This window comes from Otolemur garnettii, unplaced genomic scaffold (assembly GCF_000181295.1).
Source record: "Otolemur garnettii isolate 467f Iridium unplaced genomic scaffold, OtoGar3 scaffold00027, whole genome shotgun sequence".
In the NCBI taxonomy this organism is placed as follows: Eukaryota; Metazoa; Chordata; class Mammalia; order Primates; family Galagidae; genus Otolemur; species Otolemur garnettii.
In genome coordinates, this window is record NW_003852422.1 from 13,687,265 (window position 1) to 13,715,233 (window position 27,969).

The window sequence follows — 27,969 nt, forward strand, 5'->3', positions numbered from 1 at the left end:
TAAATATAGGGCTTCACCATCATGCTGTCGATGAATTATGTATAGTTAGTGATTCTGTAAAGCTATTTTGGGTCCAAGGCTTGGGAAACTTAGTTGTTCTAATTTAGGATTAGAGAGATATTCTCAAATTATTTTCATAGTAGATGCTAATATCCTAAGTGACCTAGACTTCAGGAGTTCTTATATTCCCAGGATAGGAGATAATCCAGTGGGGTGCTAAACCTCTTCCTCTACCAGAGCTCCCCTCACCTCCTATTGTCTCCCTTTCCCCTGACTAATCAGATGTGGGCCACAGCGACAAAGATGTAATATAAGCATAATGGAAATTTTCAGCAGCTGCCTAATAAGATCTTAAGATGGGCTTGCTTTGAGATTTAAATCTTTGAACTTTCAAATAAAACTTGAAGTCTGTAAGCATCCAGCTTTTCATATTCAAGAGTGATAAACATCTTGAGAGCTAGAACCCCTTACCCTTTTCCTTTTTATTGGTGAAATTTCAGGATAAATAATTTTGTTATACATATGTATTAGAATTCATCCAAGTAAAAATGAATTTAAATATGTACAAGTTTTTGGTCTATGTAAGAAAGCAGAATATAAAATCATCTCTATTCTAAGTCACCATGTTGAGGTGACACATGAGTTTCAAGATAATCACACCCAGAGGTTGATTTATGGAAATAAATGTTTGAAAGGATCCAGAAATATGTGCTAACATCTATGTAATCATTTAATAGTCTATAATCCTTCTCTTTTTAAACCTTAAAATGTTAAAGCAATAATGTGGTTGATTAAAAAATGTCAGCAAACCTAGAAATAGATCTGGTTCACTGGATTAGAAAGGGAATATGGAAAGGAAGGATAATTAAAGTTTAATTTTGAGTGAAAAAACTATTAGTGTAGAGTGAGTTAATTGTGTAATTTACCTTGGGGGTACTATAGTGTTTTCAGTCACTAGTTTAGTAGTCATAAGAGACACAAAAACAGATTATCACATGTATTTTTAACGTACTTTAAGAAAGTCTAAAAAGTGAAAATTCATATCCTTAATCAGAATATTAATGCCATGTGTGACCTTATTAATGAATGCATTAAGTGATACATTGTTCAACTCAGAAACTATATTTAGCTTTGAAAAAAAACCCTCAAAAGGTTATCTTGAAACAGCACAGTCTAATCATTTCAGTTTGTATATTTTTCAGTGTTTCAAATCAGTTTTGCAAAACTTAGTCCACCTGTTAGGGTTTATCATGACCTGGAGGGTTCTTTATGTAAATTAGTGAATGTTCAGCATTACAGGATATTTAAAAGAAGCGTAGTTTTATTATATGATGGAAATATAGTAATTCTAAATTCTAACAATGTGTCCTTGATTTAGTGAATAAAGAAGATTCATTTTTAATCAGTACTTAATTATTTTTATGCAAATGAAAACTATTATAATACTTGAAAATCATTTGTTCTTTTGGTTAAAGATGGTTAAACATTTCCCTCTGAAATTTGTTTACCTTGTTCCTTTATATAATACAAAGTTAAACTCCTTGTCAGCCCTATTCAATTTGTATAGAGACCAAACCAGCAGATCCTAAATTGGTAAAGTTTCGTTCTGTTTTCTCCAAGTCTGTGATGATATTTCATTGGTATTTCAGTTTATTAACTGAGATACAAAGACTTTATACAAAATATTGATTATCTTAAGAGGTAAAGTCCCGTAGGAAGAAAGTGATCATTGTATATAGTTTTTGAAAGGAAATAAACCTGTAGCACTATTTGCAGACCTATAAAATTATGTTATTATGTATTAGGAAAAAGTAGCTATGTATATAATTGCAAATCTTCTTTTTAAAATTATGGTCCCTTTTTGCCCAGAGTATGCCCCTTCTTTACTCAATTAATCAACAATTGTTTTTTCTTTCACCAGTGTCCTGAGCAGTATGGAGCATATAGAAAGAACAATTAGTGTCCTACCAGTGTACAATACAGTTATAAGCTGCCATAAAATAAGAGCTATATTTTACAGTGTTAGACAACTACAAAATGGAGCAATTAAGTTGTTGTGAATTGTGTGATATAAAGAATGACTAGAGAAAGAGCTTGAATAGGGGGACTGAGTTGGTGCCATCAAGGACTTGTGGAAATTGAACTGACCTTTCAAGAATGCCCGGGATAAAGGCATTCTAAATTTTTGCTTTCCAATTATTTTTTTTAATCATTGTAACAGTAGTATCATTATATTTCAGAAAGTAGGAATAAGAAAGAAAATCACTAATTCTACTCTTGTTGATGCTCTGGTATCTTTTCAGCTTAGCCTTGTATCTGTTTTCTTAACTTAGAAATAATCACAGTACATGTACAATTTTGTGTCTTTCTTCCTACTTAACGAACTTTGAGGGATACTATTTCATCATATCCTTAATGGTTATTTTCGTTTTTAACCAAGAATATCAAAGTCTGTTTTAATAGGTCAAAAATGATACTTTGTACAGTGTTCTGTACTTGTTTTCCTAATGCTATTTTCTCATGTATGTAGTGTCTGTTCATTTCCTTGTGCATTGTTTTGTTTGTTTCTGGAATTTCCCATTTAATATATTGTTTAATTTCAGATTAATATGAGGGTACAAACAATTAGGTTACAATGTTTGCATTTGTTAGGTAAAATACCTGTTGTAGTTGTGTCCTGAACTCGGAGTTGTACCATACACCCTGACATTGAGCCCATTAGGTGGGAGCACACCCATCCCCTCACTCCTTCTTCCTCCCAACTTGAATTGAATTCTAAATCTTATATAACAAGTGATTTATGTATGTTTTCTCAAACCTAAATGTTTTTTGCCTGGTCTTCAGTATTACAGTTTTATGATCTGTGATGGAATTTAAAGAATTTTGTTTCTTTTGCTTTCTTATGTTTAGGAAATAGTGCCATATGGTGTATAGATAGTTTAGTACTTGAAAGAATCTAAAAGGAAATAAGGCTTTATTTTGCTTTGTTTTGTTTTGTAACTTCTGATTAGGTTGAACTTCATTCAACCAGTACTTTTTGTGATCTACCTAGGCCAGCAATGGTGGCAACAGAATCACAGACTTATTTTATAAACTAGTAGGAGATACATACAAATAAACATGTGATTAAGATGGTGTAAGGACTTATAATAGAGTATTTGGGGATTACCGGGGTGGACCAGTTATCCCAAACTAAGAGGAAATAATTTAGAAAAGGCTTCTGTTACTGTTTCATCTCATGAGCATTTCTTCTTTCTTTTTCTGTCTGTATTATACTCCAGCCTGTAGGTGTTCCACAGGTTATTCAGTCACTCCTCTGTGAGCATATAGGTTGTTTTCCGTTTCTCCCCTCTATAAGCAGTATCACAACATGTTTATAATGGAAATCTTAGTACTTACATCTTACTATTTTCTCAAGGTAAATTCCAAGAAATGGCACTATTATATTATAGTATATGAATATTTTTCAGATTTCGTGATAAATAATTTTAGGTGGCCTTCCAAAAAGTCTCTAATGCTGTAGAGAGTATGAAGAGTTCCTTTTTCCTTACGCTCTTGTCAGTACTGTTTTTTTTAATATTGATAAATATAAGTGAATATAATATCTTACCATTGCTTTAATTTTCATATCAGTTATTGATAAGGTCAAACATATTTTTGTTTGTGTTCCTGTATTACCCATATTTTAGAAAATTTGGAATGTTCATCTTGTGCTTTTTTATGTATATTAATAATTTTACCTCAGGAATTATCTTTTTACCTGTGTCTTAATGTTTTCTTTCTTTTTTAGGTATATCTGTTACTTACTGTGTAAATGATTTTTCAATATCTGAACCATTTAAAGTAATTATCTTAAGATTTAATACATTTCAAAATATTTGATATTGAAGTTGATTTTTATATTACTTTCCTTTGCTGCTTTCTTCTGAAAAGCATAGACATTTTAAATTTTGTGTTACTGTGACTAAGAACATTATCAAAATTGTTTTGAGGAACATCTCTCGGTATAAATTTGCATTTTTATTTAAATTTTTTTTCTTTTGATTTCTACCCCTCCATCTCCACTCCTTAGGTATGAAGCTCTCTTTCCATTAGTGTTGTCATGTTTGATGTTTGTCTGGATATACATGGAACAAGAAACCCTACAGCATTCTGGTGTTTCCTATAAACAAAAGGTAGCTTGTCAAAGTCATTGTTATGTTTGAGAATATTAAAACTACCCTCTGTCTAAGGAAGTCACAATGTTATTTCATCAAAGATTTTTTCTACTTAAAATTTTTGTGTTTAAAGAACTTTAGTAAATTATATTTGGTATTAATAATTCAGTTAAACAATTTGTAAGGAAAATTTTTACTTATTCAGAAAGTACAATTTTATTGTTTTATGGGCAATATTGAGGTTGGCCCTTTCTTAGTGGTCACTTGAGAATCACAGATATAAAAATAATAGATAATAGGTGAGGGCAAAGAGAAGAAAAGAATGCCCTTTATCTTATTTACTGTCATTTACTTTATGAGTTTTCAGTATCTCTACCACTTTCAACATGTAATTATCTCAAGATTTAATAAATTTCAAAAATGCTGATGCTGAAGTTGAAATTTATATTTTACTTTCTGTTTTCACATCTAATTTTTCCTTCCACCAATTTATTTTAGTCAGAAGAATGTTTATGTTGTCACAAGTCAATTTATGAATTTGATTATATGATGACGTTTAAATTTCTATTGTTGTTTTTCTCTTTCTAGTCATCCTGATTCAAGGTGCCTAATCTGTCACCTTAATGATCGTGGTCTTCATCCAGACCTTAGACTTCTTATGAAACACAATATGCTCGAATTGGCTAATATTCAACAAAATTTTGAGAATACCTTTATTATGTTGAGAGAGTTAAATTGATGTCTCTTTTTTAGAACTGAAGATAATTCTAAGAAATTGGTGATAGAATATTTACAGTTTTACTGAGGATAAAATGATGTAGCCAAAAAACACTTTCCTTAACGGTTTTCAGTTAAGTTTTTAAGGGAAGTAATTAATAATTCAGAATAATTAATTTTAATAAAGAAGAAACTTTATTGAAGTATATTTAATAATTACTGGTTTTTAACTTTCAGTCTTAGAATATTAAAACAGTACATGAAAAGCATTTTTGACCAAATTCATGCAAATAGAGATTATCCTTAACATTAAATATTTCAGCAGCTTGAGGATCATTGTGTTATTTTTTAAATTCCATATTTTAACTGAAGTCAAGTTTATCTTTTTCTAGAACTTATATGGGGATTGGGGGTGTGGAAAGTCTTCCTTTGACTCACCCATCAGTGTTATTTTGAGGAGAAAAGAGAATTAACAAGACTATACTTATATTGTTGAAATTGCACAATTTTCTATTTTCCAAACACAGGAATATTTTTTTTATATCATAGAGAGAAAATAGTTTATCTGCAAATAGAATTAACAGAGGAACAAAGAAAACAAAGAAACAGAAATATTTGATTTTTACCATCCCTTTAAATATCATAGCATACTTCAGTTTAAGAAGATCAAGAAAAGGGAAAAATTATATTGGGATTTAAAAGTGAAACCTTTATGTAGGATAAGAAAAAGCCCAATTCTTTTATTACACACATAGTGTACACACACTGCAACTCTGTTTTCTGTATTATTAGCAACATATTATACTTTTTGGCAGATTTTATTAAGGTATAATTAAGCTAGGAAAAGATTTATTGTTGATTTTTTTTCAGCACAGAATATGTTTCTAGCCATTGTGACTTAGCCGTTATAAGGTTGCCTTTGAGTGTAGAAGTGAGCTGTTATTGTGCATTAACATTATTATTATCTCGCAGCTCACCAGTATCCAATTCTCCTATAATGCTGATATAACTCAGTTTCGGCAGCTCTATCTGGATGACATCCGTAGGGCCTTTTTTCTTGTATCCTTTGTTGAGACTTTTAAGGCTGCAACCTCTTAATGACGTCAGATGACATGGAAGGTGTTTCTGTCTGTTGCTTGCTAGTGGTGTTAATTCAGAGGCTGTTTACCCTCTTTTTCGACTGTAGTTTTCTTGTATGGTTCACAGTTGAAGGTTTTTTTTAACTATAGGAAAGTATAAAGAATGAAATAACGAGTGCACATTTGTGTATGTATTCCCACCATTCAAACATACGCATGTATTTTTAAAAATTTAAAACATTCCAGCTACAGGCAAAATCTCATCTCCCAACTCCAATCTAATATCTCTCACCCTAGGATTATTTTAACACGTGTTTTATACTAAGCATGTGTTATATAACATCTACCTCACAAGAGTTTTTGAATTACACAGAGGCAATATTGTGGAAGTTAGTAGGATTAGTGATTTTGGAAGAATACAAGTCTCACTTTGGGAGGGCTGATTGACTGGCTGCAAGAAATTCAAAGAGAAGTATTTCCTTTATTTTATTTAATTTTTTCCAGCTTTATTGAGATATAATTGATAAATAAAAATTGAATTTTTATATTTGAGGTAAACAACTTGATGTTTGATATCTTATTATAAAGTGATCACTGTAATCAATATAATTAATGTATCCATCATCTCACATAGTTACTATTTCCTTTTTTCTATAATTTTTTTGTGTTGAAAACATGTAAGATCAACTCTTAGCACATTTCAAATATATAATATTGTATTAAATACAGATCTCCAGGCCTTTTATATCTTTTTTTGTTGTTTGTTTTTTGGGACAGTCTCACTCTGTTGCCCAGGATAGAGTTTACTGCAACCTCAAACTCTTGGGCTCAAGTGATCCGCTTGCTTCAGACTCCCAAGCAGCTGGGACTTTAGGCACATTCTTGATCAGGCTGGTCTCAAACTCCTGAGCTCAAGCAGTCCACCCACCTTAGCCTCCAGAGTGCTAGGATTACAGGCCAGACCTTATTTATCTTTCATAACTAAAACTTTGTGCCCTTTGACCAACATCTGCTTTCACTCTCCTCTTGGTCCCTGGCAATGATTACTCTTCTCTTTGTTTCTAAATTTGACTATTTTAGTTTTCACATATAAGTGAGGTCATATAATATTTATCTTTCTGTGTCTGGGTTATTTCACTTAGCATAATGTTCTCAGGTTCCTTCATGTTATCACAAAAGGCAAGATTTTCTTTTTTAAAGCTGAATAGTATTCCATTATATACACATATATGGAGACATTTTCTTTATTCATGTACCAGTGAACATTTATGTTGTTTCTATCTTTTGGCTATGGTGAATAATGTTCTAATGAACGGGATAGTGTGGATATTTCTTCAAGATACCAATTTTATGTGTGTCTACTAGGGGGTATTGGGGTGGGGAACCTGTGGCCTTGGGGCCATGTGGTTTTCTGGATCCTTGAGTGAGGCCTTTTGACTGAACAAAATCCCTTTGTTCTGTGAAATTTGAATTTAGTCACAGGGCCCCAGTTGGGGATCTGAAGGGCCACATGTGGCCTTGAGGGCACAGGTTTCCCATCCTCCAGTTCACATAACCACACTGTAACAGTCAACTCTATTCATTTTCTTCTTTCTTTTCCTTTGACTTTCAGGACACAATCCAAGTTTTCTTCTTAGCTTTTTATGTCATCTCTAATCTCCTTTCTAATATCTCTTCCTTTGCCTAATCTCAAATCATATTTTGTTCTCTAAGCTAAGTCATTAACCTTCTCTTATTGTGACTGGGTAATGCCATCTTTTCCTAGAGCTTTGACAGACATTCTGTGCCAACAACTCTGAGATCTATTTTTCTAGCCTTAACTTCCCTCCTGACCTTAAGAGCCACATGTTCAGTGTTCTGCTGAGCATCACCAAATATATGTCCCAAACTGACTGACAACCTCCACTTCTCACTGAAGTTATTCTCTCTGGTGGGCCATGTCTGTGTTTGATTCGTCTTTCACTGTATCGTCTAATAAACTCTTACGTACATATCACACTTGTTTACTGTTTCTTGGCTATGTCATTTATTTTCACACTATTTCTTTTCCTTAAAATGTCTGTCCTCTACTTTGACATATCATTATAATCTTGGTCACCATATGAGCATTTTGAGACTATTTACATTCATTTTCTTTGTGCCTAGCTCTATCTCCAGCATGTACTAGACAATGTCTAGTAATTGGTTGGATGATTGGTTGAAAAAATGGATTCATGAATACATTTAAGGGTCAATTCACCATCTCAAATGCCACTTTTCCACTGAAAGTTGTTGTCATTCATACTTCCTTTCTGGTGTATGTTTACCACTTTTGTGTGTCTGTAATAATAAACTAAATAACATTTATCGAGCCCCTTCAATGGGCCAGGCACTATTTTAAGTACTTTGTGGCAATAAGTTCTTGAACACCTGTAGGATTAATATCTACTTTTTGTTACTGTACAAATAAAAACGTGAGTTTAAGAAATGTCAGAAAGATGTTCAACATTTTCTCATGTGTCTTCTCTATTGAATTATTTAAAAACATAATCTTGTTTCTTTCTGAACTTTTAGGAGTCTAGCATGTCTTGTACATGTAGTGGGCACATGTAAACGTGGGCATATAAACTAAAAGTATGTCTTTTAGCTGCAAAGGTGTGTGATATGCACTAGGTCATCTATATTCTTCTTTTGAAAAAATCATTAGCAGCCAACTACCAACACGGTTCAACTCACTCATGTCAGGGAAGAGGAAAATAACCTTCCTAAAGTTATTTCTCAATACATTCATATGGAGATAAGATGGTACACTCATTTAGGACAATTCATGACAATAGACAAGTAAAACAGCAATTATACTCATAGAGAATTAGCATGTCTTTCCTGAATGAAGAAGAACGTTGTATAAATTCTGACTTGTTTTGCCATTTCCTTAACTCTATTTAGGTTTTTTTCTTAGTGACAGCATTTTTTGGAACTGGAAATATAGCCTCTATTAACAGGTAATTTTAAATGAAAACAGCCTATGTATAACCAAAAATACAGTGCAAATTGGGACTTCTATGCTTTTTGTCCTGTGCCTTGCCTCTGTACTGAATGATATATTTTGGAGATTTGTATGTATTCGCATATTCAGATCGATACTGTTCATTTTAGTGGTTTCATAATAATTTTTGATATGATGTATATTTGTATTTTAGTAAAAGTAGGTTTCAGAGAATTAGTTTAGGCTCCTTATAGCAGAACATTCATTTGACGTTACAGTGTGAATTCTAAATCCTTTTTCTTTGTTATAATCCCCTAGCTTTGACCTTGCCTCTGTCTATTGTTTTCTGACTGTGTTTAGTCCTTTTATGATGGGAGCCCTGATGATGTGGAAGGTTAGTTTTCTTATTTTCTTATTTTTATTAAGTTATTGATTAAGTATATGAATGCACTGTGACTTTAAGATTACATAACTAGGTTATATAGTCTTTACGACACAGTTAAATAACAACAGAAAGAAAATACCTTTTCGACTTGGCATTATACCATTGCTCAACTGGAGGTGGGACATCCTGCCCCTTACTCCAAAATACAGTTAATTTTTTTGCTTTACTCTTAAACCTATTTGACTACAGTACAGTAAGGATCATGTTAGTCCTAGAAAGTCCTTATTAAATATTATTATGGCCTATGGGGAAGCTGGGATCAAAACTGCAGTGCTGTTCAAGATTCTAAGGTTCCCTGAACCCATGTCCCTACCCATGAATGATTGCCAACATGCTGACTTTTCTCATAATCCATGTACTTTGGATTGATCAGTTTATTCGACAGATATGTCATTGAGTGCTACCTATGTTCAGTACTGTGGTAGGCCCTAGCTGGGTGCTGACAATACAAAGATAATAATGTATTCCCTGCTTCCCAGAGGTTTAGACTCCCCAGTGAAATGTAGTTCATGTCCTTGCCCTTCTTCTCTAAGGTCATTATGCTTGTTTTACTCCCTCTACCAAATTCCCTCAACCATAGTGCCTGGCACATTTTGCATAGTTTTTATATATATATATGGCCAAATAAAGTAACTGATACCTGCCTAAAATCTGATTACTTTCAGTTTGGATCACATAAGTAGTAATTATTAAAGGTGTTTGTCCTTAAAAGGATTAATATCTACTTTTTCTTACTATGCTAACACAATATTAAGTTTAAGAATTGTTAAAAAGAGATTCAACATTTTCTCGTGACTTATTCTCTATTGAGTTGTTTTAAAACTTGTTATTAGTTCCTTAATTTTCATTGACGTTTCTAAAAATTGTGGTTGTAAAAAACAAGAAAAAAGAAAGAAATGCAAAGCTCAAATTATAATGCTAGATTCGTAATCTCCAGCATAATTCAGTAAACTTTAATGAAACAGAACACTTGACTTTTGTTGATTGATTTGCCCAGAAATGAGGGCTTTCTTGAGTTCTGTTTTATTCATATGTTTGTTATGTGAAAAGAATCTTACACAGTCTTAAACATCATTTATTGTCTGTGTCTCCCTACTTTATCTGAAAAATCAAGTAAATTATATTATTAAAAATTGGTCATTAGAAAATAATACCTTAAAATACTAACAGTATTAGCTCTAGATTATGAGTTTTCAGCCAACATAAATTTTATTATAAATTTCTCTATATTTTTTCAAATTTATTACAATGAGTGTGGATTTTATGATCAGAAATTCACATTTTTTTTGAAAACCAAAAAGCAGTGATAAAGCAGCGGACCATATTATAGCAATATAGTTTCAAATAACCATGTGGATTCAGGGATCTGTGAATCAAATTATCAATCAAGCAATTTACTTGATTTGGGCATTCTATGCCTTTCATACCCTCTTAGAATCTTTTGAATATTCTTGTTAATTATTAGAATGAGTTAAATAGAACAGACTTTGCCATAGACTTTTATTAGAATGTTTATTGGTGTTTGCTGTCTTTATTACTGCATTTGTGGTAAAATTTTAAATTAGTTTTGGCGGCACATGTGGCTCAAAGGAATAGGGTGCCGGCCCCATATGCCAGAGGACGTGGATTCCAACCCAGCCCCAGCCAAAAAAAAAAAAAAAATTTAGATCAGTTTCACTAGTATTTTATGTGTCATTGGTATCATGCTTTTATTTTAGGGTTCTTCATTAGTATATATGTTACTTGAGAAATTAAAAACATTTCTATAAGCAGAAATAGTATTTGTTTCATAAAGTCTTTCAAATGCTTCAGTTACTCATGGCATCATTTCTTATTCTTTTAAACAGATTTTAATCCCTTTTGTTCTTGTTATGTGTGCTTTCGAAGCAGTTCAGTTAACTACTCAGTTGTCATCAAAAAGGTAAGATGAATTAGCTTAAGAAGCACTGGATTTGTGTGCTTTTAGAAAATGAAAGTAAACATTTGAAGATATTTTATGTGATTGCTATTAAGATACTCTAATATATATTATTACAAAAATGAGAAATATTTTGCCTGTTTAGTCAGAATTCCATTGTCACTGGAGGACTTTAGTTGATTTAGGGCCTCTACCAGATAAACATGCTTTCTTAGCAACAGGATATTATGAGAACATTATTTAAGGCCAGGAGTGGTGGCTCATACCTCTAATCCCAGCACTTTGTGAAGCTGAGGTGGAGAATCACTTTAGACCAACAGTTTAAGACCAGCCTGACAATAGTGAGATCCTGTCTCTACAAAAATAAAAAAATTAGCCAGGCATGATGGTGCATACCTTTAGTCTTAAGTACTTGGGAGGCAGAGGCAGGAGGATTGCTTGAGTCTAGGAGTTAGAGGCTGCAGTGAGGTATGATGATGCCACTGCACTCTAGCCAGGCAACAGAGCAAGACTTTGTTTTCAAAAAAAACAAGCTATTGAAGAGCTTTCTTAGAAAACAGTAAAACATAAGTGTTAAATTACTGTAGTTAATTTCCTGGTTGTTATAGATATAACTATGCCTACAATAGCAAAGGATATCATTCTCACATTCTCTTGGCTTATTTCTTAAATTGTATTAGATAACTCTGTTAACATTACTTAGTTTTACATGGCTTACATTTTTCTTACTGTCAATAATTTATACAGTTTGTTAGTCTTGATGTCTACACATTTGACAAATGAAATGGAAATTATTCTTTTTGAGTTTTGAGGACTTTTTGGAGTAGCCTTAAGCACTCAAGACTATAAAATAGAAGCTGTAAATGCAACTATTTGTTGTTTGTTTTTTTTAACCAATAAAATTGTCTCATCAGCACAGGGACTCTGAAGAGCACTTGATATAAATATGAAGTTTCTTAGCAGTTTTGTTATTCGTGAATCAAGCTGGCATATTCAATGCTGAAATAACTAATATTAACATAAATTTACATGTTCTTGATGAATTTAAGCCGGAACTAGGTTTAGCATATTATGCATATGCCATAATAATTTTTTTTCTTCTGCTTCTTAAGAATAGTCGAAATCTCACTTGTAGTTTTGTTTAGTATATTTTTGCAAGATATTTACATGAATTTAACAATGAGAACATTTATGCCTTGGCAACATCACATAAAAGATAGGTAGAATAAAACACTGGTGAATGACACATATGTTCCTACATCTTTGTTATGGATGATATTTTTAGAAGAGATTTTAATTAAGATTTATATGTATCAGAGCTGAGAACATGTGGAATGAGAAGTAGAAGGCTCATTTAAGTGTGTGTTTATATATCCTTATATTTGTATGTGTGTATATAGTAATCTGATCATGAAACTAGTACAATGGAAAACTAAATATAATGGGAGAGAACTGTGGCAAAAGTGACAAAATTAAGGCTTTAAAAAAGTCTGCTCTCTTGACTTTTAATACCTTACAAGTCACTGGCATTTCTTCCTGCATGTCACACTGACTTTTTAAATTTAGTATGTCTCACAATGAACCCAGCAATTCCTTTTCTTCCTGTTGCAAACTGGCTTCTCATCCTGTTTTCTTTATTTAATCCATCATTGAAGCCAAAGTCTATCCATTCCTCACTGCCATATCCCCTTGTCAGATACCACTAATATATTATCTCTTCTTACTGTTCACATTTTTACAGCCTCATTGTCTATGTTACTAAACATTTTCTTACAACTCTTAAAAGCCTAAGAGTTAAGGTAGTGGTACAGTTTATGCTAATGACTGTTTATTAGGTCCATAAGGCCAAGGATAAGTTGAATATAACCACCAGTGAGAGGATTCCAACTGCTTTTCTTAAAATATGTATTGAACAAAGATGAAGTAGAAAAGCTATGTTAACACTGTTTTATTTTGCATGACATAAACGAACTTTTCTGAATATCAATAATTTATCTAGTTTTTCTGTCTCAATAACTGGGTTCATTCATCAACAAAACCTTGTATATTTTGGATAGATATTACTAAGAGGGAATATCTGGGCATGGAGATTTCCCACTGGTTGATCTGTTAAGAATACTTTTGGCTGTGAGCAATGAAAATCTAATAGTAGCTGAGAGAAACAGGATTTATGTGTCTCACAGACTGGAATTAAGATGTTGGGCTTCTTCAAAATTAAAAGATTTTGCTCTGTGAAAGATTCTGCTAAGAGGATGAGAAGACAGGCTACATACTGGGAGAAAATGTTTACAAACCAGGAATGTAGAATATATAAAGAACTCTCAAAACTCAACAAGAAAAAACAATTCAGTTAGAAAATGAATAAAGCACCTCATGAAGATATAAACCTGGCAGATAAGCCAATGAAAAGTTGTTCCGCATCATTAGCCATTAAGAAATGCACATTAAACCGCAATGAGATGTTATTACACGTGTGTCAGAATAATTAAAAAGTAGGGGCGTCACCAAAAGCTAGTAAGGATGTAAAGCTGGTAAGGATGCTTTTATACAATGCTTAGGAAAATTGTCCAGCTACTCTGAAAAGAGTTTTACAGTTTCCTATTAAAGTGAACATGCAGCTTGCCAGATGACCCAGCAATTGCACTCTTGGATATTTTTTCTAGAGAAACGAAATTACGTGTTTACACACAAAACACCATACACAAATGTGTATAGCAGCTTTGTTTATAACATAAACAACCCCGATGTCCTTCAGTACTTGGGTGATTAAGTAAACCATTGCATAACCATACAGTGGAGTACCATTCAGCAATAAAAATAAACAAACTGGGGCGGCGTCTGTGGCTCAGTGAGTAGGACACCGGCCCCATATTCTGAGGGTGGCGGGTTCAAACCCAGCCCCAGTCAAACTGCAACAAAAAAAATAGCTGGGTGTTGTGGCAGGTGCCTGTAGTCCCAGCTACTTGGGAGGCTGAGGGAAGAGAATCACCTAAGCCCAGGAGTTGGAGGTTGCTGTGACCTGTGACAACACGGCATTCTACCATGGGTGAGAAAGTGAGACTCTGTCTCTAAAAAAAATAAATAAATAAACTAACTATTGGTGCACACAACACCTTGGCTGAATCTTGAGAGAATCATACAGAGTGAGAAAAATTAGTCCTAAAAGGTAACAAAGTGTTACATAAATGGTCTTATTTGTTATATAAATGACTATATAATTCTTAAAAACAGAATTATAAAAATGTATAACAGTTTGCTGGTTGCTAGGGTTAGGAATTAGGCAGGAGGTGGTAAAGGAGGATAGACACAGTGAGAGGTCCTTGTGATGATGGAATATTTCACATCCTGACAGTATCAATGCCAATATCTCGCTTGTGATATTGTACCATGGTTTTGCAAGGTACTTCGGGGTAGGGGAAGGGTACACAGGATCCCCCACATATGAGTGCATGTGTCTTTTTGATGTAATGACTTCTTTTCCTTTGGATCGATCTTTAACAGGAGAATTGTTGGATTGAATGGTAGGTCCACTTTTAGTTCTTTGAGGAATTTCCATACTGTTGTCCTAATTTATAGTTTTCACCAACACTGAATATAAGCATTCCCTTTTGAACTTGTCAGCACCAACATGTATTGTTTGCTTTTTTTAAGTTTTTAACAATGACCATTCTGACAAGGGTAAAGTGTTACTTCATTGTGGTTTTAATTTGCATTTCCCTTATGATTAGCGATATTGATAATTTTTTGATATGTTTATTGGCCATTTGTATATCTTCTTTAGAAAAATGCTTGTTAGTGTCTTGTTCACTTTTTAATGGGATGTTTCATTTCTTTCTCTCTGATTTGTTTTAGCTCCTTGTAGATTCTGGATATTAGTCATTTTTCAGATGTATAGTCTTCTAATACGTGTTGAAGTCCAGCTCATCTCTGAGGGATGGTCACCCATGATAATATGAAAAGAATTCTATCTTGTTGAAAGTAGTATTTTTAGAAGCAAAAGTACTAACAGAATATTGGATTGTTCTATTATTCTCCCTTGGATTTTGTGTGTTTGAAAAATGTTCCTATTGTATAGGAATATGTAATCTGTTCAAATTTTTTTTCCAGTCTTTTTCTTCTCGTTCTCATCATATCAGACACTATGGCTCTGGTAAGGCATTACTGAGTAGTCAGTATGAATAAGATTAGAAACTAACTGCTAAGTTAATTTAAGCAAGATAAATCTGAATGTGTTTTTATATGTGAAAAAAATGTATAGATATTCATATTGTTGGAGATGTTACCTATGTATTACTTTTTAAAGTTGAATTAAAGATACCATTACTGGTCAAGCTTACCTAGACATACTGTGCACATCCATTTTACCTGTAATTTGTACAGTAAAATGATCAATTTTACTTTTAACATGATCAGGAGCTCCTAAAATGTGTGTACTTTTTTTTGTGGTACTCTCTGTATCAGCTGTTTCTTCTGCCAGACACTCTCTCCCCAACCTTCTCTTTCCTGACTCCTACTGTTTATTTATTTATTTATTATATATTTTGTCCTTTTTATTTTATCAACATAATTTAAGTATGCCACAGAAGTTTAACTAGATTCAGGTGCACCCTGACTGACTCTTATTTTTCACTCAGATTTTACCTTTCGTTGGGAAGCCTTCCTTTCTGCCCCAGAGTCTGTGCCTTACTTCTGTGCTCCCATAATTGCCTGTCTTTTCTAATAAGAACACTCATCTCTCACATGCATGTGCACATATACAAACACTGATAATCTGACTGAATTATTCACTAGACTATCTGCCTTATGAAGGGGAATTTTTCAGCACATAGTGGTCAGTCAGTAAATATTCATTGCTGAATAGATGATATAGCTTCTTTCACTAATGTCTGTAGTACTTCATGTCTTTTTGAAAGTTGGCTGGTTCTTCTTTATTGACAGATATCACATTTGTGTCCATTGGATTGAAATGATTATTCTGTTTCTGACTTTTTGACTATTGGTCATTTTAATGTGAGCAAAAAGTTTAGTAAATGGAATATTTTTGTTGATTCTAATCAGATAGTTGTCCTGAAGGGTTATAAATCTGTAACATGCAATCATAAAACAAGTTTGTTTTTAGACCGAGTCTAACTAGCTTTGTTTTTAATGAAGCCATATTTTGTTTTATTTTACAGCATTTTTTCTTCTTGGTCAAGGATTATGGCAGCTGGCTTGATATTGGAACAAGGTATAGTAAATATAGTCATGAAATGTTCTGTTAGGTGATTTTTGTTACTATGTAAGCATCATGGTGCACCTACACAAACCTGGGTGGTGTAGTCCACTGCACACCTAGCTATATGGAATATAGTTTATTGCTCCTAGGCTAACAGCCTGTATAGCATGTTATTATATTTAATGCTCTAGGCAGTTGTAACACAAATGGTAAGTATTTGTGTTTCTAAGCATAGAAAAAGCACAATAAAAATATAGCATGGAAGATATTTTTTAAATGATATTTTTATAGGGTACTTGCTGTGAATGAAGCTTACAGGATGGGAAGTTGCTTAGGGGTGAGTCAGTGAGTGAGTGAGGGGTGAATGTGATGGCCTACTACATTACTGTACACGTATGCTATAAGCTGCATTTATGAAAAAATTATTTTATTTCTTCAATAATGTATTAACTTGATCCTACTATAACCTTTTGACTTTATAAACTTTTAAATTTTATTTTTTTGACTTTTTAAATAACACATAGCTTGAAACAAACACATTGTACAGCTGTACAAAAGTGTTTTTTCTTTAAATCCTTATTCTATAAGTTTTATTTAATTTTTTTTTAAAACATTTTAAATGCTTTTGTTAGAAGCTAAGACAAGGACACTTTGGCGTAGGCCTAACAGGGTCAGGATCATTAGTATCACTGTCTTCCACCTCCATGTCTTGGCCCCCAGGGGAAACACTCATGGAAGCTCCCTGTAGGACCTAATTCAGACTGTTTTACAGGTTACTTACTTTTAAAAGTAAAAGGAATACATTCTAAAATAATGATGAAAAGCATAGTAAATACAGAAACCAATAATACAGTCATTTACTGTAAAGTATTATGTACTGTGCATAATCATATATGCTATACTTTATATAACAGATATCACAGTCGGTTTGTTTATACCAACATCACCTCAGATATGAGTAATGCATTGCACTGCCAACATTACAATAGCTGTGATGTCATTAAATGACAGGAATTTTTGAGCTTTATTACTGTCTTTTAAAAAAATTTTTATTTTTTAAAGACAGGGTCTTACACTATCACCCAGACTGCCATGATTATAGCTGGTTATAAGCTGGAACTCCTGGGCCCAAGTGATACTCCTCACTCAGCTCCTACATAGTGGGGCCTACAGGCACCTACCACCACACCTAGCTCATATATTATAATCTAACGGTACCATTGTTGCAATACATGTGGTTCATCATCAACTGAAATGTTGGTATGTGATGCCTGACTATGCTCACATAAATGTTCTTAAGCATGCAGTGAAAAAAAAAGTGAAAATTCTAGTATGGAAGGTGTCACTATGATTTTGAGGTAGGTATAGGAAGTAGCAATTGACATCTCTTCAATTCTTACCATTAACACATTAGTGTTTTCTTGGTATACAGGAGGGAGGAAGATAGATGTTAAGTCTGTAGAGAACTAAAAGACAATGGAAGATACAAAATAAACTACTTAAAGCTAGGGTTTTGAAGTAGATCACTCTAGTGTTATTGTGTGTTTTCTTAATCTCTCAATCTCTGTTTACAGAAATAAGGCTGTTTAAGTTGTAGTGTGAATTTTATGTGGTGGTTTAAATTTCATGTACTCATTTAGAATACTAGAACCTTTAATATGAAAACATTTTAACATGTGATACCTCTAACATTATTTGAAGTATAAGCTGAACAAGGTCAGTTTCCTCTGTCTTGTGATTTGAATGTCATAATTGTCATAATCTGCTAAATTTCCTCTCTATGAGAAAAAAGAAAACAAGTCTATCCTTTTGTTATCCCCCTCAAAATTAATTCTGAGACAGATTCTAGATCTGATTTGAATCTCTTACATGCCATGTTTGCTTAGCGCATAAAAGGCACTTCATAGATCATTGATTTTTGTTTTCATTTGTTTCTTAAATGTGAAAGCTTAGATATCTCCTTCGTACCAGCTCTCTCTTCCAAAGTGTCCAGATAGATAGTGGGTCAGAGCAGAGTGGGTCACTGGCTTTAGATCAGTGCACCTGGATTTGAATCCTATTTCTGCGGCTTTTAAGCTATGAGACCATTGGTGAGCAACTTAATCTCTCTAAGCCTCCTTTTCTCTTACAGTCATTTGGAATGAATTAATTGATAGAAAGCATTTAGCATAGTGCCTGGCATCTAATAAACATCAAGAAATGCCACCTACTAATATTGTTATTCTGTAGTTTTCTGTGGCCTGTTTATAGTCTATCTCCATTCTCATACCAAGTCTCAGACAACCACTAATTTTCTTTCTGTTCTCTAGTTGCTTTTTAATGGACTTTTCCTTTTTTTTTTTTTTAAATTAGTAACAAGGGTCTAGCTATGTTGCCTTGGGTAGTCTTAGAACTCCTGATCTGAAGCAGTCCTCCTGCCTCAGCCTTCTGAGTACCTGGGACTACTCGTACTACAAGAGCGCAGCAAACAGAATCCTGTAATGTATAATTGTTTGTGTATAATTTATTCCACTTAGTGTATTTTTTTTCTGGCATTCATCTATATTGTAATATGTAAAAAAATACTTTGTTCTTTTGCACTGCTGAATAATGTTCCATTGTATGGATATACCACATTTTGTTTATCCTTTCTATAGTGTTAATATTTTTACAGTATTTATTGCTTTTCTTTGTTTACACTGCTCCAACCTCTTGCCTGTGGAACCAAGGTCAAATTGAGCTTTCTTGGATTTGATCTTCAAGCTATATGCTAGATAATTTGCGTTCCCTCCCTCATCTCACCTGTGACTCCAAGCTTCAGTCCCTGGGCTGTGGAGTAAACAATCTTATAACAGGAAGTTGTGACCATTATATCCAGTTTATTGCATTGAGCATTTTAATCTCAGGAACTGGTACAGATTTTAAAGTGTCCTCTGAGGCCTCAAAGGAAGGGTAGATTTAGGTTTATTTTGTTTTTGCAGTTTTGGCCGGGGCCAGGCTTGAACCTGCTACCCCTGGTGTATGGGGCCGGCACCCTACTCCTTGAGCCACAGGTGCCGCCTCAAAGGAAGGGTAGAGTTGAAAATTTCTATGATAATTATGAAGTCAGCTTTAGACTTCTGTGACTGAACTTAGCATAATTTGTAAACATCACATAAAAATAAATGTATCACAAGCTTAGTATGAAGAATACTGAAAGCATTAAGAAAAAATAAGTCACTCATAATTCATTACCTCAGAGAAGACCGCTGTTCAGTATATTTTATATATGTCCTTTTAGCCTTAATTTACATGCAAACATGTACAGGGATTTTTTTTTAATTTGTCTTTCTATAATAACGATTCCCCCACGTCTTTAAGTACTTTTGAAAACATGAAGGTTAGTGTAACTAGAATGGTGTGAGGGGAAACATGGCAGGGAGAGAGTTCAGAGAGTAGGCATTTGATATCACAGTGGCCTTGAAGGCCATTACAAGGAATTAGGAATTTATTCTACCTGAAAGAGTGAAACATGAGACTGCAGGAGGTGATTTTACTTGCTTCACATTGTGGAACAATGCTTTGACCACAGTGTAAAAAACACCTTGGAGGGATCAAGAGAGGAGCAGGAAGATTAAGAGGTTATAGCATTCTAAGCTGGAGATGATGGCAGCTTAGATTAGTGTAGCAATTTAAAATGATGACAAGAGGCTTGTCTTAGAAAATGTTTTAAAAGTGAGGTTGATAGAATTTGTTGGTGGATCAGATATACTGGGAGGAGAAAAATCAAGGACGACTCCTAGGTTTTTTGTCTTGAGTAACTCAGTGAATGGTAAGGCCACTTCCAGAGATAGAGAGGACTTTAAGAGGACTGAGTTTGGTGAAGGAAGGTGCAGGAGATGAAGAATAGGTTTTTGGATCTATCAAATTTAAGATGCTTTAAATTGGCATGGTGCTGGAGGGAGCTAAGAGAACTTGAGAGATTTTTTGGTTTGTTTTTAGGATGAGAGAAATTACACATTTATGTGGTAAAGAATATGTTCATGCAAAAGAGGGAGGGATCAGTGATATAAGTAAGGAGGGGATAGTTGGCAAAAGGAACATTAATTAGTAGGAAAATTGAGATGGGATCCAAAATGAAGTGGAGGAGCTTGTTTTAGACAGGAGCAGGCACAGGAGATACGGGCACAGATATAGGTGGGTTAGCAGGGTGAGAAGAAGTACTTCCCATTCTGATGCTCTGTCAGTTTCCTCTCAATAAAATAAGCAAGTCATCTGCTGAGATGGGAGGAAGGTGACAGAACATTAAAAAGAAATGACAGGACGTGAAGTGGTTTGGCTCAGAGACAGAAAAGTAATTCACAAGTGTGCAGTCGGTATTGAGGCATTCACAAGAACCAAATCTCCTTTGTGTTCATAAATTTAAAGTGAGTCCAACCAGAACAGCTGTTGTCTGTGATGATTCCTGTATCTTCTTGTGACAGGGCATTCATCTGTATTGTAGCTTGTTGTTGTTCTGACTGTTAATTCTAATGCCAGGATTATGCCTAACTTTATGTTTCAATATCTTGCAGGGCTAGTTTTACTTTATTTGCATAGAAATTCTTTTTGTTTAAGAATTTTTGTTTTGTTTTTAGCATGTAATTGTGATTATATTTATGACTTTTATTTTAGGAGAGTCTGATTTAAGTCCAGATTAAACTTACTGGGGTAATATAAAACAAAAGAGGATATTATGATTTCTTTTAATTATAAATTATTCTCTTTAATAATTAATTTAATAAATATTGATTAAATGCACATAAGGCCTTCCATTATACTTTAAAGGTGCAGTGGGAAAAGAAGTGATATAAAAATCATGGTCCCGGGTGGTGCCTGTGGCTCAGTGAGTAGGGCGCCAGCCCCATATACCAAGGGTGGCAGGTTTGAACCCAGCCCCGGCCAAACTGCAACAAAAAAATAGTTGGGCATTGTGGCGGGTGCCTGTAGTCCCAGCTACTTGGGAGGCTGAAGCAAGAGAATCGCTTAAGCCCAAGAGCTGAAGGTTGCTATGAGCTGTGATGCCATGGCACTCTACCAAGGGTGACAAAGTAAGATTCTGTCTCTTAAAAAAAAAAAAAAATCATGGTCCCTACTTCTACAGAGCTTTTATCAGCAACCCATGCCCCTCAGTCAAATCTAATCTACCTCTTGTTTTTTTGTTTGCTTATTTGTTTATTTTTTAAAGAGTCAAATTTAGCAGTGGGGATATTGTATATCAAGTTTAGTGACACCAATGTTAGTAAGTTATGATAACCCAATAATGTTGGACCAGCCCCAACCTACCTCTTGTATAGCCTGTTTTTGTATAGCTTGAGAACTAAGAAAAATTTTTTTAATTAAACATTTTATTTTGACATAACTATAGATTCACATGAGATTGTAAGAAATAATACAGAGAGATCTTGTGTACTCTTTACCTTGTTTTTCCCAATCGTAACTTTGTGCAAAAACTACAGGATAACAGGTAGTAAAACCAGGATATTGAAGTTGATACTGTCAAAATACAGAACATTTCTGTCAACACAAGGATCTTTCATGTTGTCCTTTTATGCCCCCTCATTAACACCCAGGGATGTTTTAAATTTTTTGATTTAAAAGATTAAATTTTTTTTAATAATTTTATTATTTCATATAGTACATAACCTTTTGGAGTTAGCATTTTTTCACTTTCTGGTGATTCATTCAGGTCGTTGTGTGTTTCAATAGTTATATTTATTTATTTATTTATTTGAGACAGAGTCTCACTATGTTGCCCTTGGTAGAGTGCCGTGACATCATAACCATAGCAACCTCCACCTCTTGGGCTCATGATTCTCTTGCCTCAGCCTTCCAAGTAGCTAGGACTACAGGTGCCTGCCACAACGCCCAGCTATTTTTTGTAGCAATTGTCATTTTTGTTTAGATGGCCCAGGCTGGGCTGGAACCCACCAGCCTCAGTGTATGTGGCTGGTGCCATAACCACTTTGCTACAGGCACCGCCTCAATAGTTATTTTTTATTGGTGAGTAAATCCATGGTATGAAAGTGCCCCACAATTTGTTTCAGTATTCACCTGTAGAAAGTCATCAAAGTTATTTCCACTTTGGGGGGATGTTATGAAGAAAACTTCTATAAATATTCCTATGAATATATGTTTTTATTTCTCTGGCATAAATGCCCAGAAGCATCTTACTTTTGGTAGTTGCATGTTGAGAAACTGGCCAACTGTTTTCCAGAGGAGCTGAGCAGAGAGTAGTAATCCTGTTTCTCTGCATCCTTTCTGTCATTTGATGTTGTCACTATTTATTATTTTAGCCATTCATGTGTAACAATATCTCATTTTGGTTTTAATTTGCATTTCCCTAGTGATAAATGGTGTTGAACATTTTTTTTCTCTGTTTATTTGCTATTTGTATAACTTCTTTGGTGAAGTGTGTCTTTGTGCCTTTTCCTCATTTTCTAATTGGGTTGTTTGTGGATTTTTTTTCCCACATTGAGTTTTGAGAATTTATTACTATTCCTTTGTCAGCTATATGGCTTGAAAATCTTTTCTCCCAGTCTGTGACTTGTCTTCTTACCCTCTTAACAAGGTCTTTTACAGAGCAAAAGTTTTTTAATTTGATGATGTCCAGTTTATCATTTTTTTTTCTTTTTTAGATTGCACTTTAATGTCCAGTCTAAAAATACTTTGCCTGGCCCCCAGATCCCAAATATTTTCTCCTGATAATTCTTTTTCTAAAATGTTTATATTTTTACATTTTACATTTAAGTCTGTGATCCATTTTAGTTAATTTTTATATCCAATGTGAGACTCACAGTGATAGGTGTGGAGAGATATCAGGTATGTAGTTTTCACTCTTTTTATGGGGGGGGGGTACATATTTGCATAGGTCCATCTCTCAGCACAGCTTTAGCTGTGTACCCCAACTGTGATTTTTTACATTATATTTATTTATGTTATTTGAGATAGAGTCTCACTAGTGATTAATCATTGGATTAATTTAATTGGATTAAATAATTGGATTTTCATTTTATTCCATTCAATTTTTTTTTGAATATCTTTTGAAACTTCATCATTGGCCTGTGGATTATTCACCAGTGTATTTAGTTTCCAAGTGTTTGGGGAATTACCTGCTATTTATTATTGATTTCTTGCTTAATTCCATTGTGTCTGTACTGAGCATGGCAAACTTTTTTTCTTATTATTCCCTAAACAATACTGTCTAGCAATTATTTATATATAATTTACATTGCCTTATTATAAGCAATCTATAGATGATTTAAAGCATGTAAGAGAAGGCTAGGTGTGCTGGCTTAAACCTGTCACCCTAGCATGTTGAGAAGCTGCGGAGGGAAGACTGCCTGAGGCCAGGACTTTGAGACTATCTTGAGCAACATAGCAAAATCTTGATCCTATTAAAAATTAGCATGGTGGCACAGTCCTAGCTACTTGGGAGGCTGAGATGGGAACATTGTTTGACCTAGGAGTTCAAGACTGCTCTGGGCTATGATCACACCACTGCCCTCTAACCTGGGCAATAGAGAAGACCTCATCTCAAAAGAGAGGAAGAAGAAAAAAAGGAAAGAAAGAAAGTATATGGGAGAATTTGCAGAGGTTATATGCAAAGACGATGCCATCTTATATCAGGGACTTGAACATTTGAGGACTTGGATATTTGCAGCAAGTTCTGGAACTACTCCCCCATGGATACCAAGGGAAGACTGAACTTAGCAGGAGTAATAGGGGAAAGTACTCCTGAAAGAGTTTTTCTGATTTTTAAAAAATTTCTAGTTTAAGAGGACATGTTTCCCCAGCATCAATTCATAAACTTGAATTGCCTTGCTTTGGAAGATTTTACAGAAAGATCACGTCCCAATACTTAGCCTGGGAGCATCTTGGGGAATCAGTGAATAAAATTCAAAGGGTTGAAGAATTAGAAGAGGATAGTTTTTTAATATAATTTTAGAAAAAAGTCTTCATTTTTCTAAAGGCTTTTTAAATTTAACTTCCACTGGTGACCAAGACACAGATACTGCCAAGACCAAATATAGACATTATCATAACATATTACAGTTTTTGCAGATACTGCAAAAACATACGTTCATCACTGTTTCAGTGTAATGGTAGTTTGTGTTATTAGGGATTAAAAATTAATACACAAGTAATATGCATTATTGATTCTTAATACATTATTGAGGAAGTACATAAGTTGCTCACATACTAAACTATAAAAACTGTGTTTTTAAAAACATTTTGGTATCTATTTTGAAATCACTGGACCCTTCGTAATTCTACATATCTATCCATTTTAAAACATTAGAGGAATTGTATGCTTTTCCTCATATGTATTCTTCCTACCTGTATCATGTTTCTTTCTCTCCTTGTGCAGCATCAGCCACTATGTGATCGTCATGTCCATGACCATCTTTCTAGTGTTTCTCAATGGCCTGGCACAGCTGCTCACGACAACAAAACTCAGCCTACGTGGCAAACATAAAAGCCATCTCATATGATGTTGCTGGAGCCGTCGTTCAGCATCTGGATGCTGTTTCTCCTCCTTCTAAACTAAAATCCCATCAAGGATTCAATAAGAAGATGGATGTTGCTGAAAAAGTGTGTGCTACTACTGTAATGAAAATGTGTACTTGGAAACTTGAACTTACAGGTTATGCGGAATAAAGGAGCTTCCCTTTTCTTTTAGCTTTCACAGGCATGAAATAGTGATTCTGTGGAAAAGCATAGGAAAACATTGTTCTTTTTTATTTTTTTATTTTAGTTGGCAGCTCTTCTCAGTTTTGTTCAGAGCACCTGCAACAATCTGGTTCCCAACCCTACAGCTTCTCATATCCTCACAGGAGAGCAGTTGCCTGTGGGGGCAGTCCTGGTGGCATCCAAAATCATAGCTGTGGCTGAACTTGAAGAAATCACCAGGTGGCACCATAAATATTTATCAGCTTTCAGCACTGGTTTTGTGGTAGTCCTAACTATTCAACATCATCACTAGAAAGACAATCAGGGTGTGTTATTGCCAATTTACTGGAGCTTCAGTAGAAAAATGTTTGCAGGTGTTTGCCCTTTGTCTTTGGTACGCAGTAATGCTGTCTTATGCTGCTCAGTGCTGGTTCCAGGCTTTTCATTGTCAACCAGCTGGATGCAGGTTTAACCTTCACTTCTTCATGTTTGGACTATCATGGAATTTCTGGCAATACAAATATGGAAAATTCTTTTTATTTGTGTCTTGTCTATAGGAAAAAAATTAAAAGTAGTTTTTAATTGTAGACTCAACAGCTGTTACCCCATAGCTTTTTCATTTATTATTTCGACAGGTTTCTTTAAATCAGTGGTAAAACTTTCTGACAATATCATAAGAATTTGTGTTGAAATTGTTATTCCTCCTAGTTGTGAGATTCTAGCCCAAAGACCTAACATCTCTTTAAATTATATTTCCATTTGTAAACTAATTCTAATGAGCAAAATGTTTGGGGAAGAATTTTTTTTGGACTGTCCAGAAAGAGACCTTTACATATCACTGGAGAGTCTGACCTTTTTCCCTTAGTTTGCCCGTTGTTGGCTGATACTAAGCTTTGCTGGTATGAGCCCCATTCAAAAAAATTGCTTTTGAATTAAATTATAGCTTTGTTAATTCACATTAATTATAAGGAAGCCCTCTACAAATTACTAGATTTTTGAAATTGGCAGTAAGTGAACAAATAAAATTTAGAGGACTCAAAAATCAGTTTGGCAAAGTTTAATTTCTGTTTATGATAAAGTATAGTTATAATTTATTTGTAATAATAATACTTCATGGTACAGCAGTAAAGGCATTATAATATTTTTTAAAGTGTTTGTTGTCACACAAGACTTCATGCATTAGTCTGTAATATAAAATCTAAGTGGGCAACTAAGAAGCCACAGTAGCAAATGATGATATTGGCGGAAAGAGAATTATGAACTTTCGTGTTATCTCAGAGGATTTTTTATCTTTTTTTTTTTTTATACAGATGTCAGAGAAAACTAGCTTTCTAAATACCTATGGCTTAACTCTTTTTGTATCCAGTTTTGTCTTTCATCTTTTCACAGATTTTCATACAGTGAAATTAACAAATATTTTATTACAACATTGTAGAAGGTGCTCAGTGCTCTATCTTTATTTTGCTTTTCGAAGCATGTCTTTTCTTATTATTATCCTTTCAGGCCAGTGTGAGTTCACAGAAAAGGAAAACACACCTGTAGCCAGTCTGCCCTTGCTGTGCTGTAACCAGACCCCTCATAATCACCTGGGTTCGGGCCTTTTCTGTTTCACTGTTTCTCAGGTATCTAAAAATGTTTTGAAATGTATATTTTTATATTGAATAACAGAAAAAAAATAAGATGTAGGTGAAAAGTATTTCTGTTTGAAGCCTTTATTTTTTCATTTCTCCTATGTCATGCTAGATTTCCAAATCAAAAACATAAACATTTGCTGGTTAACATTGTTTAAATTAGGAATGTTATAAGAGTTAAAGTGGGCATATGAAGTTGGGAAAATGTTTAACAACAGAAAGGCCATGCCATGTTGCATGGGCCATGAATAAATTTTAGAGGGAACACTAAGGCTTTAATTATGGCAGCCTGTCCACAATTTACCAGTAAGTCAATTCACTATATTATAATATTTAGTGTGCAATATTGGAACATAAAGTATTTTATTTTTTGGGAAAAGAATGTTATAAATAGTAGTCATTTTTATGATAATGTCTTCAAAATTATTTACTAATGATGGATTGAAACTAGAAATTCTGTTCATCAGTTATAATAGTATTTCTCATAAAAAAGTCCTTCCATATTTAGACAACTCAGATGTTAAGAACATTATCTGTATCAACCCACTCCCTCCCCTCCCACCTCCCCTCCCACCCTCCTGTTTTGGTAAGCTTTTGCTCCTCTTTTTGATGTATAACTATGCCATTAAAAACATGATTTCTGATGAGGTTGGCCTAGAGGGAACAAAAGGGATTGCCTGGAGGCAGGCATAGGTGTCTCTCCTTGGGAAAACCAGGTGAGCTCCTGTGTACGTGTTAGAGTCCACCTGGTAGGGAGAATGAAGCTAATTCACTTCAGTCATTTGGAGAGGAATCCCTTTATCAGATCTGAGGACACCTTTATGCCACCCAACGTAAGTTGGTCATTTTTCAACTCTTCTTAGTTCTTTTTATGTTAACATTCCTTTTGGTCTCTTTAAAATGTTTTAGAGGATTCCTGGTGATTACACTGTGTGCTCTCAGTACTGTAGTAGTGTCTTTGTAACATTTGTCATTTTTGCATCCAGCATAGTTTATTAAAAAAAAAAGAGAGAGAGTGCGTAGGATTTCTCTACTTAATATTCATTCTATAAGGAAATAAAAAGAAAATTTGATGTCTATCACTTATTAATTTCCTGTGATGTGCTAAATAGATTGCAGTTGTTGCTCATCTTACTGCCCTTACAGTTGTAGTGTTGTTAGAGCAACTTGAG

The 27,969-nt window shown here is 34.1% G+C and overlaps 1 protein-coding gene across 1 annotated transcript in view; it reads left to right on the forward strand.

Moving 5' to 3' along the window:
- PIGN (phosphatidylinositol glycan anchor biosynthesis class N) overlaps positions 1-26,204 on the forward strand; it is a 100,917-nt gene extending 74,713 nt beyond the window's left edge. Inside the window, exons 23-30 of the mRNA XM_023512401.1 lie at positions 4,073-4,175; positions 5,847-5,933; positions 8,879-8,934; positions 9,237-9,312; positions 11,211-11,284; positions 15,389-15,431; positions 16,456-16,508; positions 24,865-26,204. Of these exons, the coding sequence (XP_023368169.1) occupies positions 4,073-4,175; positions 5,847-5,933; positions 8,879-8,934; positions 9,237-9,312; positions 11,211-11,284; positions 15,389-15,431; positions 16,456-16,508; positions 24,865-24,988 (616 nt within the window). The 3' untranslated portion in view covers positions 24,989-26,204. The remainder of the gene's footprint in view (positions 1-4,072; positions 4,176-5,846; positions 5,934-8,878; positions 8,935-9,236; positions 9,313-11,210; positions 11,285-15,388; positions 15,432-16,455; positions 16,509-24,864) is intronic.
- Positions 26,205-27,969: the final 1,765 nt, after the last annotated feature.